General features: G+C 43.2%; 1 protein-coding gene across 1 annotated transcript in view; it reads right to left on the bottom strand.

Moving 5' to 3' along the window:
* The window catches only part of LOC138644868 (carboxypeptidase O-like), a 285082-nt gene that overhangs the window by 80935 nt on the left and 189442 nt on the right, over nucleotides 1-14705 (bottom strand). Inside the window, exon 7 of the mRNA XM_069733760.1 lies at nucleotides 10289-10393. Coding sequence (XP_069589861.1) covers nucleotides 10289-10393 — 105 coding nt within the window. The remainder of the gene's footprint in view (nucleotides 1-10288; nucleotides 10394-14705) is intronic.

The following is a 14705-nucleotide window of genomic DNA, read 5'->3' on the forward strand; positions in this document are numbered from 1 at the left end:
AAAACATAAAAAGCAATATAAATCTGATATTGCTGTGATTGCACCGACCCAAAAGATAAAGTTTTCTAATCAATTATAATGAAAGGAACTCCATAAAAATAAATAAAACCAATTACCTGCTATTGATTTGTTCATCCTGCCTCCCAATGATCGTAGTAAGGCTCGGCTCAAATTTATTCTGTGCTCTACGCTGAGTGATTACACTGAAGTCTCTTATGTAAATCTCTGAAACACATGTTTCAGACAGAATCCCCAGTGGCAGGTTTCTTATAATGTGGCAGATAGAGTCACTGTGGTTGTCGTCTGGTGTGTGATCCAGCAGTACCATTATTTTTAGGTGTGCATAAAAGCGTGGTCCGCCACAATTTTTTGCAGTTCTTAAAAGAAGGGCATTGCTAAACAGAGGCCAGATGGAGTCCACAGTAACTCTAGTGCCTCACTATTGTGAATGGATCCCTCAGTGGTTTCATCTGAATCACACGTGACAGGGTCACTGGCGCTGTATGTGAGGGGACATACATATCAAGAAGATTGCTTCCTTCCATGATCTGAAACCCATAAGTTTCTCTCCAACATGCTATATGCTGAAGTGGTTAACCAACTGTTAGGGTTGGCGGAACGCACCGAGTATAAATATATGTAATAATAGGTGCGTTCACAACCCAGGGTCCACCGTGCAGGAGAGGAACCAGCTGCTAGCAATTGGTGGCACTATATGGTGGTATTAGCGAACTCTGTTACTTCACAGAATCGCTAGGATACGGAAACGCTGTGCCCTGTTAACCTTACAGAGGAACACAGCTAACAAACAGAGCAAAACTGTGGTCATGCAGTCAGCATAGCACACAAACAACTCCTCACCGGAGGTGCTGGTATTCTAGGTGCTTATTTCAGCCAAGACCTGAATCCAAACACAGAAAACTCCTCAACGGAGGTGCCAGTATTCTAGGGGCTTATTTCAGCCAATCCTCACCTTATACAAACATGAACACAAAGTAGCAAGGCTCAAAACATAGGTTGATACTAGCGCATGGCTGTGCGGCCATGTGAACCTTTTATAGCTGCAGCAGACAAGGACCTTCCTGGTGGTCCAATAGGAGCTGCTACAGGACCTGAGCAAGTGACCCCAGACCTCCATTGGGAGGTTGTCCCGTGGGCATGTTCAGTATGGGAAAAGCGGGACCCTCTCAGAGAGCTGGAGCCACGCTGGGAAGCACTTTTTGTATGGACTTTTTATTTTCATTTGTGTCAGAAAGGCTGTTTTTTGTTAATACTTTGCTTTGTGATTTATGAACAATAAGCCACCCAGAGACTGTAAGGCCGGGATCACACATACGCGAGATACGGCCGAGTCTCGCATGTGAAAACCCAGCTCTGGCGCCGGCACTCCGGAGCAGAGCGTGCAGCTCCATGTATTGCTGTGCGGCTGCACGCTCCGCTCCGGAGTGCCAGCGGCAAAGCTGGGTTTTTACCTGCGAGACTCGGCCATATCTCGCTTATGTGTAATTCCGGCCTAATACTAAGTGTTCTTTTGTCGAACTTGGGGAGTAGCTGAGTGAGCCGGCCTGGCACAAACGTCATTAGGAGATTTCGATGGAAACCATGCTGTAAGTGCTCATCATGGAGCGCAGGATAAATGTAATCCAAAATGTTGTGTAAAATGTTCCCAATAAAAGCTTCAACTTAGTCCACAAAAAAAGCAAGTCTCCACTCAGGTACGTCATCTGTCAATAGAAGTATAGGGGGCTTCCACTTTACTGGTAGCACAAAGGCTCTGGGAAAGCAGTATTCCTTTTCACCCCCCAAAAGAAATACAGCAAATTCTGAACTCCAAATTCAAATGCCCCCATCCGTTCTGAGCCCCATAGTGTGCCTCCATATGTTTGGCATTTCAGTAGTGATGAGAGCTCGCTTAATTTACAGGGTGGTCCATGTCTCCAGACTTTTATTTTAATTTGAGCTAGAAAGGCTGTTTTGTGTTTTTAATTTGCTTTATGGTTTATGAAGCAATTAACCACCCAGAGACTTTAATACCAAATGTTCCTGTGTCTACCTCGGGTAGCTGAGTGAGCTGACCTGCCACAAGTGGTGGAGAATCTGGGCAACATTCCAGGAACATGAATAGCAGCTGTGGACAAATCACATTTTCTAGGTAAAATTGACCACAAGCCAAGAGATGACAGACAGCGTGGAGGACCTAATTAAGCATCTGGTGAATGCACAGCTGTAGAAACAGCTGGCACATCATAAGACAAATAAGCTGCTTATCCAGCAAATGCAACAGCATCAGCAGCAGCTAAAGCAAAAGGAGCAATACCAACAGGACCAGTTCAGACAACAGCAGCAGCAGATAGAGTTGCTTGCCGAGGCGGTTTGGGGGAGACCGGAAGCCCATTCCACAAGTCCAGGTGATGACACATACGTCCGGAATGTGGTAAGACAAGCAATGCAGAAAATGACGTCGGGTGATGACGTAAAGGAATTTTTTACTGTTTTCGAATGGATTAGAAAGCGGGAGAAGCTGCCCCCAGAGCAGTGGGCAGAGGTGTTGGCCCCCTATCTGACTGGCAAACCCCAGAAAGCTTATTGGGACTTGGCCTTACAAAATGCCTTGGGTGTATGCCAAGTTAAAAACAGATATTGGCATGCTCAGGGGTCACTATGTCTGTCAAAGCCCAAAGGGTTCATCATTGGTCATATTATGGTGACAAACCTCCCTGAGGTTTGACTTATTGCATTTGGTGCAAAAATGGTAGCAGCCAGAATCCTTCACTCTAGCCCAGATGGTTGAATGGGTGTTCATGGACAGATTTATTCGCTCCCTCCCTAGGCCGGTGCAGACCTCAGTTGCCCAGAGAGACCCATGGAATGCAGATGATCTGGTGGGCCTTGTAGAAAAGTACCAGTTGGTCAAGACATCTATAAGGAAGCCAGGGGGTGGTGCATCTCCATACTAGGGTATCCAGCAGGAGCCCGAGTCCCAAAAGATGGGAAGTACAGCCACCATAGGGGGAAGTCTGAGATATCGAGGAGTCACTGAGGGGTTGCCAAAGACTGCTTGTAAAGCCCTGGTCTACTGGAGGTGCCATGGTCCTGGAAACATAGTCGCCTTTTGTCTTATGTCCTCCGAGCAGATGGACTGCAGCCTAGGGAGGCGCTGTTCATAATATGCATATCCTGCCTGCAGTGTTGACTATTGGAGACGCACCACAGGTATGTACATGACCATAATGGGGTGCTGGTGTCAGAACTTTAGGACTCAAGTGCGTTTGCTGTATCTTCGGGAATGCCAAGGACTACCCCATTGCAAGAGTGTCAATAAAAATGAGCTGGGGTTCTGAGTTTCATGAGGTCAGGGTTGTCAAAGACTTCCTACACCCCATGCTAATCGAGTGGGACTTCGGCCTTATTTGAGACTTATGAGGAAATGCAGGGATACTATGTGACTCAGACAGGAGCCAGCTCAACCCTGATGAATCGCCATCGAAGTCGGAGGTGGATGAGTTCCCCTTTTGTGTCCGGGCTGCTGACAAGGACGAGACGATGACCATTGAGGCTGAGGTTCATTAACTGGGGGTTTATGGGGGATAATTTTTGAACTGCTCAATTGCGGGATCTTATCCTAAAAGAGGCATTTGAATATGCATCTGTGATAAATGGGGTTGCTTCAGAGCTGGGGGTTGACACAAGTTTCCCACATCTTGCAGTCAATGGCGAGTTATTGTATTGGGTGACCACACTGAAGGGAGGTGAGATAGGGGAGCAGCTGTTGGTTAAAGGACCCTTCCGGTGGAGGGTTTTTGACATGACCCAATCACATGTTTTGAAGGATATCTATAGGTAGAGAAAACACAGGAGGAGGTAATGCAGAGGTTCTATTGGCCGATGTCATGATCCAGACTGGGTTTTGGGTCTTGTCTCTCCTTTCCCGGTCTGGTCTCTGCCTCATTTTAGTTTCAGGTCTGCTCTTTATCTGCGCAACATCCTGCAAGCAGTGTCAGTTATATTTACTGCCTGCGGCGTGCGAAACTGGCTCTGGTGAAACCCTGATTTGTCCTGCTGCATTTAGCTGTCTTTGCCCGTGTCTGTTTATTCCTCTCTTCATGCCCTGACTCTCTGTGTGTCCCTGTGTGGTTGGATTCCCCAGTACTCAACTCTGCTTTTGTTCTGACTTGATTCTGTCTCTTCCTTCTGATACTTCTGCTACGGACTACGGACCAGTACTGACTTTTTGGCGCTTCTCTGACTCTGTGTTTGGAATTCCCCTTGGTACTATGCTACTCTCTGGTATCGATCCAGCTTGTCTGACCATTCTGCTGCCACCTAGTGGTAGCCTCGCTGCAGTTCTTCTGGTCTGCTCTGAGCAGGATTTCAGCCCTCCCTGCACTCTACTGCCATCTAGTCTGCACTTACCTGTGGAGCTGCAGCATAATATTATAAGTGACCCTAGACAGATTTTTTTTCCTTTTGTTCCTCTCTTTATGGATCCGCCTCGCAACCTGGCAGATCAGATGTCCAATTTGACTCAAATGATGCCTGAATTGTTTGTGGAACATAAAGCCCTGGCCACTTCCCATAATCAACTCCATAGGGAACTTACTGAGACTGTTATGTCTTTTCATTGTTCTACGACACAATCAGCCTGTAAGCACTCGGACCCCATGGATGTCTTTTTACACTATCCTGAACCTACCGTCAGGTTCCATGATACTTTCTCTGGAGAAAAGCAGAAGTTCCATATATTCAGGGAGAGTTGTAAGCTGCTTTTCTCTCTTAAACTCAGATCCTCAGGTGATGAGAGTCAACGGTTGGGGATAATTATTTCTTTACTCTGGGAGGGTCCTCAAACGTTGGCTTTTTCATTACCTGCTATTGCCAGTCACAATAATATAAATATGCCATATTATGAGTATAGTTCTAGAAGGTTCTATGGCACACACACATGCTGCTGATTCGATCCCCCTTCTTTTTTCCCCACTGCATTCGCTGATACAAAAGCAAAGCCCTATGGCAGACACATGCTGTGGGCTCTCTGACCCCCCTCTTCACTCAGGCTGTCGGCTCTGTGAAATTCTAACCCCTCATTCCCCCTCCCGCCTGATACCAGCTATACCTGGTTCAGCAACTTTCAGACCGCATGGGACTTCTTTGGTCTTGAAAAGTTACGTACAATGGCACCGATCAGGGATAGAGATGTAAAAGTTATATATTCCGGATGTCAACCGAGAGACCTATAACTCACTAAAATTGCTAGGATCTAAACCCAACGAAATGCAAGGAATGGATTTCTCCGTAAGCGGGCCATATATCCACTGTGTGTTTATACTTAAATGAACCCCCATGTCGTGTTAATGATAACTTTGTCTTTCTTCTACGAGGTTCGAACGCTGAGATATGTGTAGAGATGTTTTTTCATACCTTCAAGAAAGGGGAGTATTCATCCACCCAGTGAGGTCTCCACGGGGGGAGAGCCTTGGTTTTGCACAAGTATAAGATAGCGAGACTTCATTTTGCAGTAGCGTTTGTCCAGGAGGTTAGCTGCAAGACACATCTGTAATGCATCTTAATTTATCGCCCCTCCCCTGCGCCGCGTGGTCTGCTATGAAATAATATGAAAACTGTGTTTTTCTTCCTTTAATCCCATTCATTTTCGTACATACGATATTTGTCTCATTTTATAATATCTTGTTCCACTTTTGTAAACACTCCCTACCTTTTGGAGTAAAATATATAAACTTACTAGTTTCGTTTCTCCTTACTCTATAACATGCTGTCACATCCTCTGAAGTGTGAAGTAAATTGCGCTACTAATTGGGTTGGCTCCTGATCAATTATTGATTTAGGAATAGGGGCTGGTGACAGTGGACCGTACTGAGCTTGTTGGGTAAAGCTGGCAGCGATGGAACGGGGTTTATAAGTGTATTGCTCAGCTGCAGCTGGGAATAGTTATATCGCCCTCGCTGCAGTGTGCCCATTAGTCAGTACATAGTAAGGCAGCCTTTCTGGTGACTAATTATCCTCTGTGCAGTACCCTGTCTCACCTGAGGGTAAGGGGGGCACCAGGGAGCTGCAAGTTACAAACCAGAACTGGGAAGTGGGCCATAGATAAATCCCCTTCAGAAAAGAACCGGGGCCAACCAAACGACCCCGGTTCCAGACATATTGGTGTCAGGGGTGGTGGATGATAAAAATATCCCCCTGTGATTCATGACTGCCCCTGAATGTGTGTCTGTGGATAGGCTCTTTGAGGCTTTAGGACTGATTTTTGATGATCCAGACCGGGTCAGGGTGGCAGAGAACATGATCATGGGTCTCTCCCAGGGTAAACTCACTGCTGAATGGTATTGGTCAGAGTTCAGACGGTGGTCCACCGAAGTGTCCTGGAACTACTCTGTGCTAAGATTTCAGTTCAGAAGAGGACTGTCGAATCATCTTAAGGAGGATCTGGCTCTCCATCCACCACCCAGCTCTTTAGAGGAGGCCATGACTCAGGCCTTTCGAATGGATCGGAAGTTGCAGGAGAGAGGTGTAATTCATCGAGAGGTTCCTTTACATACTTCTAATTCTGATGTGATGCCATATACGGAACCTATGGAGTTTGGGGACATTAACCTCAAGGAGAAGGAAAGGAAGTGAAGATGTGAAAGGAGATTATGTTTTTATTGTGGAAGTCCTGGAAACTGTAAAAAAGGACCGCTCCTCTTGCCCACCGACTAACAAGTTGCCGGGAAACGCCTAAGTCTGGGTGATTGCCGAGGAGGTCACCTAGACTCTCAGGTGCCTTTTTCCTCATTTCAATAGATTTTGTTGGAGATGGAACTTTGTTGTGGGAATATTTACACACCCAATTCAACTTTTGTGGACTGTGGGTTCTCCATGAACTTCATTGACTCAAGCTTGGTGTCCAAGAGTAAGATAGGGACAGTTAGACTTAAAACCCCTATCCATATCATTGACATTGATAAGACATCGCGGGTTAAGAATATTGTTCAGCTTGTCTCTGAGGAGTTCCTCCTCAAATTGGGTTGCTTACATCAGGAACGCATTTCATGTTATGTTCTGTATAGTTTTCCAGTGGGACTGGTGTTGGGATTCCTTTGTTTACAGTTGCATAATCCTGTTATTGACTGGGAATCTCAGGATATTGTGAAATGTGGTCCTAATTGTTCAAATGGTTGTCTTTCTGTTGTTCTGGTGTCCGTTAATCTGGAGGGTATTCTGGAGTACCTGAAAGATTTTATGGATGTGTTTTCTGAAAAAGAGGCTGAGGTCTTGCCACCACATCGCCCCTATCATTGTACTATTAACCTCATTCCGGGTGTTAAATTGCCCAAGGCCAGTTTGTACAATCTTTCCAGCCTGGAACATACCGCTATTAAAGATTATATCTCAGAAATTTTACGTACAGGTCACATCCGTCCCTCTGTGTCTCCTCTGACTGCTGGATTCTTTTTTGTCAAAAAGAAAGATGGTGATTTACGGGAACTAAATAAAATTACGGTGAGAAATACTTACCCCTCCCGCTTATTCCTGATCTTTACAACCAATTATCTGGGGCTAAGTGGTTTTCCAAGTTAGACCTCAGGGGAGCATATAATCTTATCTGTATTCGGGAGGGGGATGAGTGGAAAACGGCATTTCTCACCTCTGAGGGTTTGTTTGAAAATTTGGTCAAGCCCTTTGGTCTCATGAACTCGCCAGCGGTTTTTACAAATGTTATTAATGATGTATTTTCTGACTTTATTGGGCACTTTATGGTGGCTTATCTAGATGACATTGATGATATTTTCATCTGACAAAGAATCTCACATGGATCATTTTCGTGCAGTTCTTCAGAGGTTACTGGAGTACTTTTTGTTCGCTAAACCTGAGAAGTGTTCATTTTGTGTCCAAGAGCTTTCCTTTCTGGGGTTCATCCTTTCTACAAAGGGGTTTCGTATGGACCCTGGAAAGGTACAGGCCATTGTTGATTGGGCTCAACCCAGAGACCTCAGGGGTCTTCAGCATTTTTTGGGTTTTGCCAATTACTATCACAAATTTATTAAAGGGTTTTCTCAGGTGGTCAAGCCTCTCACTGATCTCACTCGTAAGGGGGCTGATCTCAAAAACTGGTTGTCTCCGGCAGTTGTAGCCTTTTCTACATTGAAAAAATGTTTTATGTCTGCTCCTGTGTTGGTCTAGCCCAATCCGTCTGAAACATTCATTGTAGACATGGATGCAGTGGAGGCGGGAGTGAGGGTGGTGCTGTCTCAGGGACCCGTCACTTTGACTAACTTAAGACCTTGTGCATTTTTCTCCAAGAAATTTTCTCCAGCTGAGAGAAATTACGATGTTGGGAATAGTTCATTATTAGTCATAAAATTGGCTTTTGAAGAATGGAGGCATTATTTGGGGGGGGGGGGGCTGTTCATTGGATCACGCTGATTACGGACCACAAGAACCTATCTTAGACAGGCGAGGTGGTCGCTTTTTTTTCACACTTTCATTTTTCTATCACCTTTCGGCCTGGTTCGAAGAATGTCAAGGCCGATGCCTTATCTCGCAGCTTGGATCCAATATCTCTTCTTGAACCTCCTTCCTCCATTCGTCAGCATGGGGTTGTCGTGGCTGGTGTGTCTTCCGAATTGGAACTTGAAATCTGTGAGGCTCAGTCTGTTGCTCATCTGTCATTGCCTGATAGCAGTTCTTCGTCCCAGTTCAGTATCGGTTGAGGGTTCTCTGGGAGTTCCATGAATCTGCTCTCAGAGGACACCCAGGAGTCACGGCCACCCGGAGAACTATTGCTAGACTGTTTTGGTGGTCCTCCATGTCTTCTGACATTGCCATGTTTGTGTCTGCTTGTGATACGTGTGCCCGTGCTAAAATCATCCATAACCGGCGGAATTCGTGCCATTGCCAAATCCGGATAGACCTTGGACTCATTTGTCCATGGATTTTATCACTGATCTCCCTCTTTCCAATGGTAAAAATTTGCTCTGGGTAGTGGTTGACAGATTTAGCAAACACACCATGCAACCGCACAATTTGCTCAATAAACAACTTGGATCAGTTCGCCTGTATGTAGAAGAATTATTCATTTGCTATGAGTGCTGACCTCTGCAGTGACAAATATAGAGGTCTCCAGGAGACCTCAGGTTTTTAAAAATATAAAAACAATAAAAAAATATAAAAGTTTAAATTACTCCCCTTTTGCCCCATTCAAAATAAAACAAAAAAAAATTAAACATACACATATTCAGTATGTCCGCATTCAGAATCGCCCGATCTATCAATTAAAAAAAGGATTAACCTGATTGCTGAACTGCGTAGAGAGATAAACAGAAAATGCCAGAATTACAATTTTTTGGTCACCTCGACATTGCATTAAAATGCAATAACTGGTGACCAAAAGATCGTATCTGCACCAAAGAGGTATCATTAAGAACATGAGCTCAGCATGCAAAAAATAAGCCCACAACTAACCCGAGATCATAAAAATGGAGATGCTACGGGTATCAGAAAACGGCACAATGTTTTTTTTTAACAAAGTTTGGATTTTTTTTCACCACTTTCATTAAAAATAACCTAGACATTTTTGTTGTTTATGAACTTGTAATGACCTGGAAAATCATTATGGCAGGTCAGTTTTAGCATTTAGTGAACCTAGTAAAAAAGGAAACAAAAAAAACTGTGGGATTGCACTTTTTTTTGCAATTTCATGCACTTTGAATTTTTTCCCATTTTCCAGTACATGATATGTTAAATCCAATGATGTCGTTCAAAAGTACAACTCATCCCGCCATAAACAAGCCCTGACATGGCCATTTTGACCCAAAAAATAAAAAAGCTATGGCTCTGGGAAGAAGAGGAGTGAAAATGAAAATGCAAAATCAAAAATACCTCAAGTTATTAAGGGGTTAAGATTTTTGAGGGCTTATTATGAAATTTGCTGCTAGGCACCCCCACCCCTCTCGATCAGCTGTTCCCTGATGTGCTGATTTACATAGCTGCACAGCACAGCTCAGTCAACTGCATAGTGGCTGTGGCTTAGTACTACACATGCTCTTCGTATTTCAATAAATAGAAGGCAGAAATGCAGTACCAAGCCGCGGCCACAATGCAATTGACGGAGATGTGCTGTGCAGCTCTGCAGATCTCCACATCCGGCCACCGCCAGCAATGAGCCATCAATAAAAAAAAGCCCCAGACAACCCTTTAAGTGATGACTTTTCATTGGGTTATATTAAGATTTACTGATACTGAAATGCCCCTTTAACTTTTTTTTATATAATCTATACAAGGAATTTACCTCTCTCATAAACCACTGGCAATAAGCTACAGCAATCCATTCTCGAGCATGAATTCCACAGTCCATAAATATCACTTTCTTTGTCTTTGCGGATGGCCATCCCACCTGTAAAATATAAAATAGTAGGGTGTGCAAATACATAATCACAAAGATGCCACAAAATGTGCAGAATTTGTTTTGGAGTTCCTGAGGATTTTACCCTTTGCATTGTCAGTCCACTGCAAATCCGAATCTGAATCAGCCCGTAACACATGCAGATTTTACAATGGATTCGCTGCAGCCAAATCCTACAACACACCTGACGGGAATCTCTTTGTATGGCCAGGGCCACATTAACGAACCACGAGAGCAGCTAATGACACAGCTTCTGAGGAGGAGACAGGAATCGCACTGCACTCTGGTGATACCTGAGTGCAGTGAGATGTTTCACATGAACCCAAAGACTTAGGTATGGATGTATATCGCGCTACAGTTGATGGCTAATATAGTAAAACAGTTGTTGTTCCAAACCGACACACTTAATTAAATGTCTTAATAATACTTGCTTATAGCTTTGGAGCAGGAAGAAAAAAAACGTCACTGAGAACAGAAGCATAGGATTAAGTTGGTATGAATGTCAGATGTGTGTCGGCTCACCAGCGTGGTATAATTGTGTATACCTGTATCCACACCAGTATGACACTGTACCTTTTGTAAATAGATTTACTTCTTTACAATAAATGTTGTTATTTGGTCAACGTCTGTCTGTATACACTGATTGTCTGTCCAGAGCAGACTCGGGTCGGGAAGAGCACTAAGACCCACTGTGCTGCAGCAATAAGTAACCATGCACGCACCACACTACATTCTGGCACCAAAATACTTAAGGCTGGAATAGAGCCTGTGGTTAGATAGTTTGGTATATTGTCTATTCAGGCCTCGATTATTGCCAAAAACAGTGTTTCGTATTTGTTGCTACGTTTTCTGTTGATTCTGTAACTAAATATCCTAATCTACAAGTAGGGGCCGACGCAAAATGCAATGGACCCCAGACCAAGCTTGAACTTCCTTATTGTTTCAGGAGAGAGAGTTTCTGTGGAACATCATAATGCCGGGCAGTTGTTCAACTTCAATAGACTTTGTTCACGGCTAATTTGCTGGTACAGATGGTTAATGTTGGGGTATTTTCAATATAATTAACTATTCCACTGAGTTCTTTGAGGTCACATCGGAATGGGAGAGGGATTCTTGGTTTGGGAATAGAATTAAATGTTTGCAAGATTGTGAACTGCTGTGGTGAACCGCAGGTGGGCCTGTACGCTACACTCATATAAATGAGCCAGTCTCCAGGGTGTAATGGTCGGTTTAGACATGCACACTAGTAGGTAGATTTATAGAAAATACAGTAGGTACAGATCGTTTGGGTGTGGTTACGGTTAGTTATGGAGAGTGGACTGTGTAGGAGTTGGTTTTTCTTTGCTCGGGACTCCACTGCATCCTGAAGAACACTCCCCGGTACACAACTTACATAAATGCAATCCAATTTTTAAACCGAATGCATTCATCCGATTTAATCGCAAGTGTAAGCTAGTTCTATAGCCTATGATCATAACATTGAAAGCTGAATACCTAAGATTATGTGCTGAACGTGTCTGCCTTAGGTTGCAGTCACACATCTGTGTGAATTCTTGCACCTTACATTTTTTATCTATGTAACATTGCTCCTATTTTGCATTCATATTTTTTCTTAAAATTGAATAATATGAACTAAACATTTTTATTACCATTGTCTATTAGTAATGAATCAGTGAAAATTAAAGAAAAATGGAAGGAAAACTGAAGTACAGACTATGTCTTCTGCTTTATCCATTTTATAAGAAACATTAGAGACTTTAATGGTCACACCACCTAATTCACATAATGGATGAGAGAGAGACATGCTCTGAGATTCATGGACCAGGTACATGGATCATTATTTTTAAAATGAATGTCTATATAACAAATATGTATGCCTCAATAAGACTTTATGGCCTCAATTCATCTGTTGGCCAAAAAATGAAAATAGCCGGTCTTGATGAATCAGGTCTAAGGGTTATCTATGTGAAGTCGAAAACAAAAAAAACTTACACATGACCGGCTCACACTCTGGTGTGAATGTAGCCTTAGTGCTTGTTCAGATGAGTGTATTATAAGTATGTATGCTGTCTGTGTTAAAGACAGATAGCACTTGGACCAATGTTATTGAATAGGGCTGCTCAGATATGAAAAAAAAATTCCGGTATGCACCAGTCACTTTTGTATTTTGGATGAAACTCCAAGATTCAAGTCTATGGGAGTGAAAAAGACAAATTGGATCCAATTCAATTTTTACATATACAGTACATTGCAGTTATTGACATAGAAAATGGGATTTGGTCTTTAAAATTTTATTTACAGGTATGTATAAAAATGGATGTCATACAAATAATGTGGAATTAGAAAATGGACATATAGATTTATTATTAATATTATTATTATCCTTGCTTACATCATCGTCACTGTCCATTTTGCAGCTCAAAATCCACATTCCCTATCAGCATGACTATAGTGTGTAGGATGAAATTGGAATACCTTGAGGAAACTCACAGAAACAAGGTAAGAACATACAAATTCCTTGCAGATGTTATACTTGCAGACATATGGATGGAATAAGGATGAAAGTCATCCAGTTTTTCAGGATAAAAATTGACTGATTTCTTTATACGCTCAACTGAACCTGGCCCTAGCCTGAAGTCAGACAACAATTTTTCATTATATTTGTATACACTGAATACAACTATAAATTCCTATGCAAACTGAACAGTTAGGCTGTGTGCACACGTTTAGGAATTTTTGCGTTTTTTTTTTTTGCATTTTTTCGCTATAAAAATGTGATAAAACCGTGAAAAAAACACATACATTAAGCATCCTATTTTTAGAATGCATTCCAGATTTTTTGTGCACATGCTGCATTTTTTTCCGCGGCGGAATCGCATTCCGGAAAAAAACGCAGCATGTTCATTAAAGTGCGGAATCGCGGCGATTCCACACACATAGGAATGCATTGAGCCGCTTACTTCCCCCATGGGGCTATGCCCACCATGCGGGAAGTAAGCGGATCATGTGCGGTTGGTACCCAGGGTGGAGGAGATGAGACTCTCCTCCAGGCCCTGGGTAGCATATAATTGTTAAAAAAAAAGAATTAAATAAAAAATTATGATATTCTCACCTTCCGGCGTCCTGCGCAGCTTTCCCGCTCCTCGTGACGTTCCGGTCCCAGTAATGCATTGCGAAAATGACCTGTGATGACGTGCGGTCTCGCGAGACCGTACCTCATCTGTGGTCATGCCGCAAAAGTTTTTTCCCCTTAAGCTGTTGTATATGTGTGTTCTATAGTGTCACATTGCTCGTATGCTTATCTATAGGTGTCTTCTGCAGTATTGGCGAATCAGACTCTTAGGATCACATTGCTCTCTGTGTAACCCAGATGTCTCTTTTAGAGATGAGCGAACCTTTTAAGGTCCGGTTCGGTTCAATTCGCTGAACGTTTAGATGTTTGCTGAATGGTTTGGCAAACTTGACCAAACCCCATTGGGAGACTAAACATATACACAACATCTTAAGAGATGACATAAACCTTCCCAAACAGCTAAAATTAGGGGCAGACACCAGGAAAACCGGCATCAATTGACCCACAGTAAACATATGCAAATGGCACAGTAATAGTCAGCGATGGGCCATTCATGAGGTATCAGGGTCTGGCCCAGCATTTATAGCTTGGAATTGAAGACCTGGTGGCTAAGGGAGCGGTGTAAGCCTTCTTAGCTGGGAACCCTGACACCTCATGCAATACATACAATTTTTTTCCCAGTCACCTTCAGATGGCTGGCACAAATATCAGTTTCATGCAGTAATATTGGTAGAAAAATGTAAGAAAAGTAACACTGGTAGTTGACTGAAAGGAAGTGCAGGCCTGCCTGACTGGGAGCCCTACTTACACAGGCAAGCCACCAGATAGAAACCCAACTTGGAGTCTCCACATTTCAAAAAAATATTATCACACACCTCTTAAGTGGCATAAATTTCCAAGAGTAGAAATATTATAATAGGCCTCTGATACACCTTCCACCACAGGCAACTCGCCAAATGGAGACCCAACCTGGAGTCTCCACACTTCAAAAAATGGTTTTTAACATCAGCAGCAGTAGCAACAGCAGGCACAGAAGACACCACAAAGGTGGCGCAGAATGCAATGATGCAAAATCAATGCATGACGCTAAGAACTACCCCATTGCTTAGTCTGCCAAGTCTGCGACTGAGGGTGTAAAAGTAATTAGAGATCGATGACTTGTTCATTTTGATAAAAGCTAGGTGGTCTACATTTTCAGGGGACAGCTGGATGCACTTATCCATCAGGACA

Source organism: Ranitomeya imitator, chromosome 7 (genome assembly GCF_032444005.1).
Source record: "Ranitomeya imitator isolate aRanImi1 chromosome 7, aRanImi1.pri, whole genome shotgun sequence".
In the NCBI taxonomy this organism is placed as follows: domain Eukaryota; kingdom Metazoa; phylum Chordata; class Amphibia; order Anura; family Dendrobatidae; genus Ranitomeya; species Ranitomeya imitator.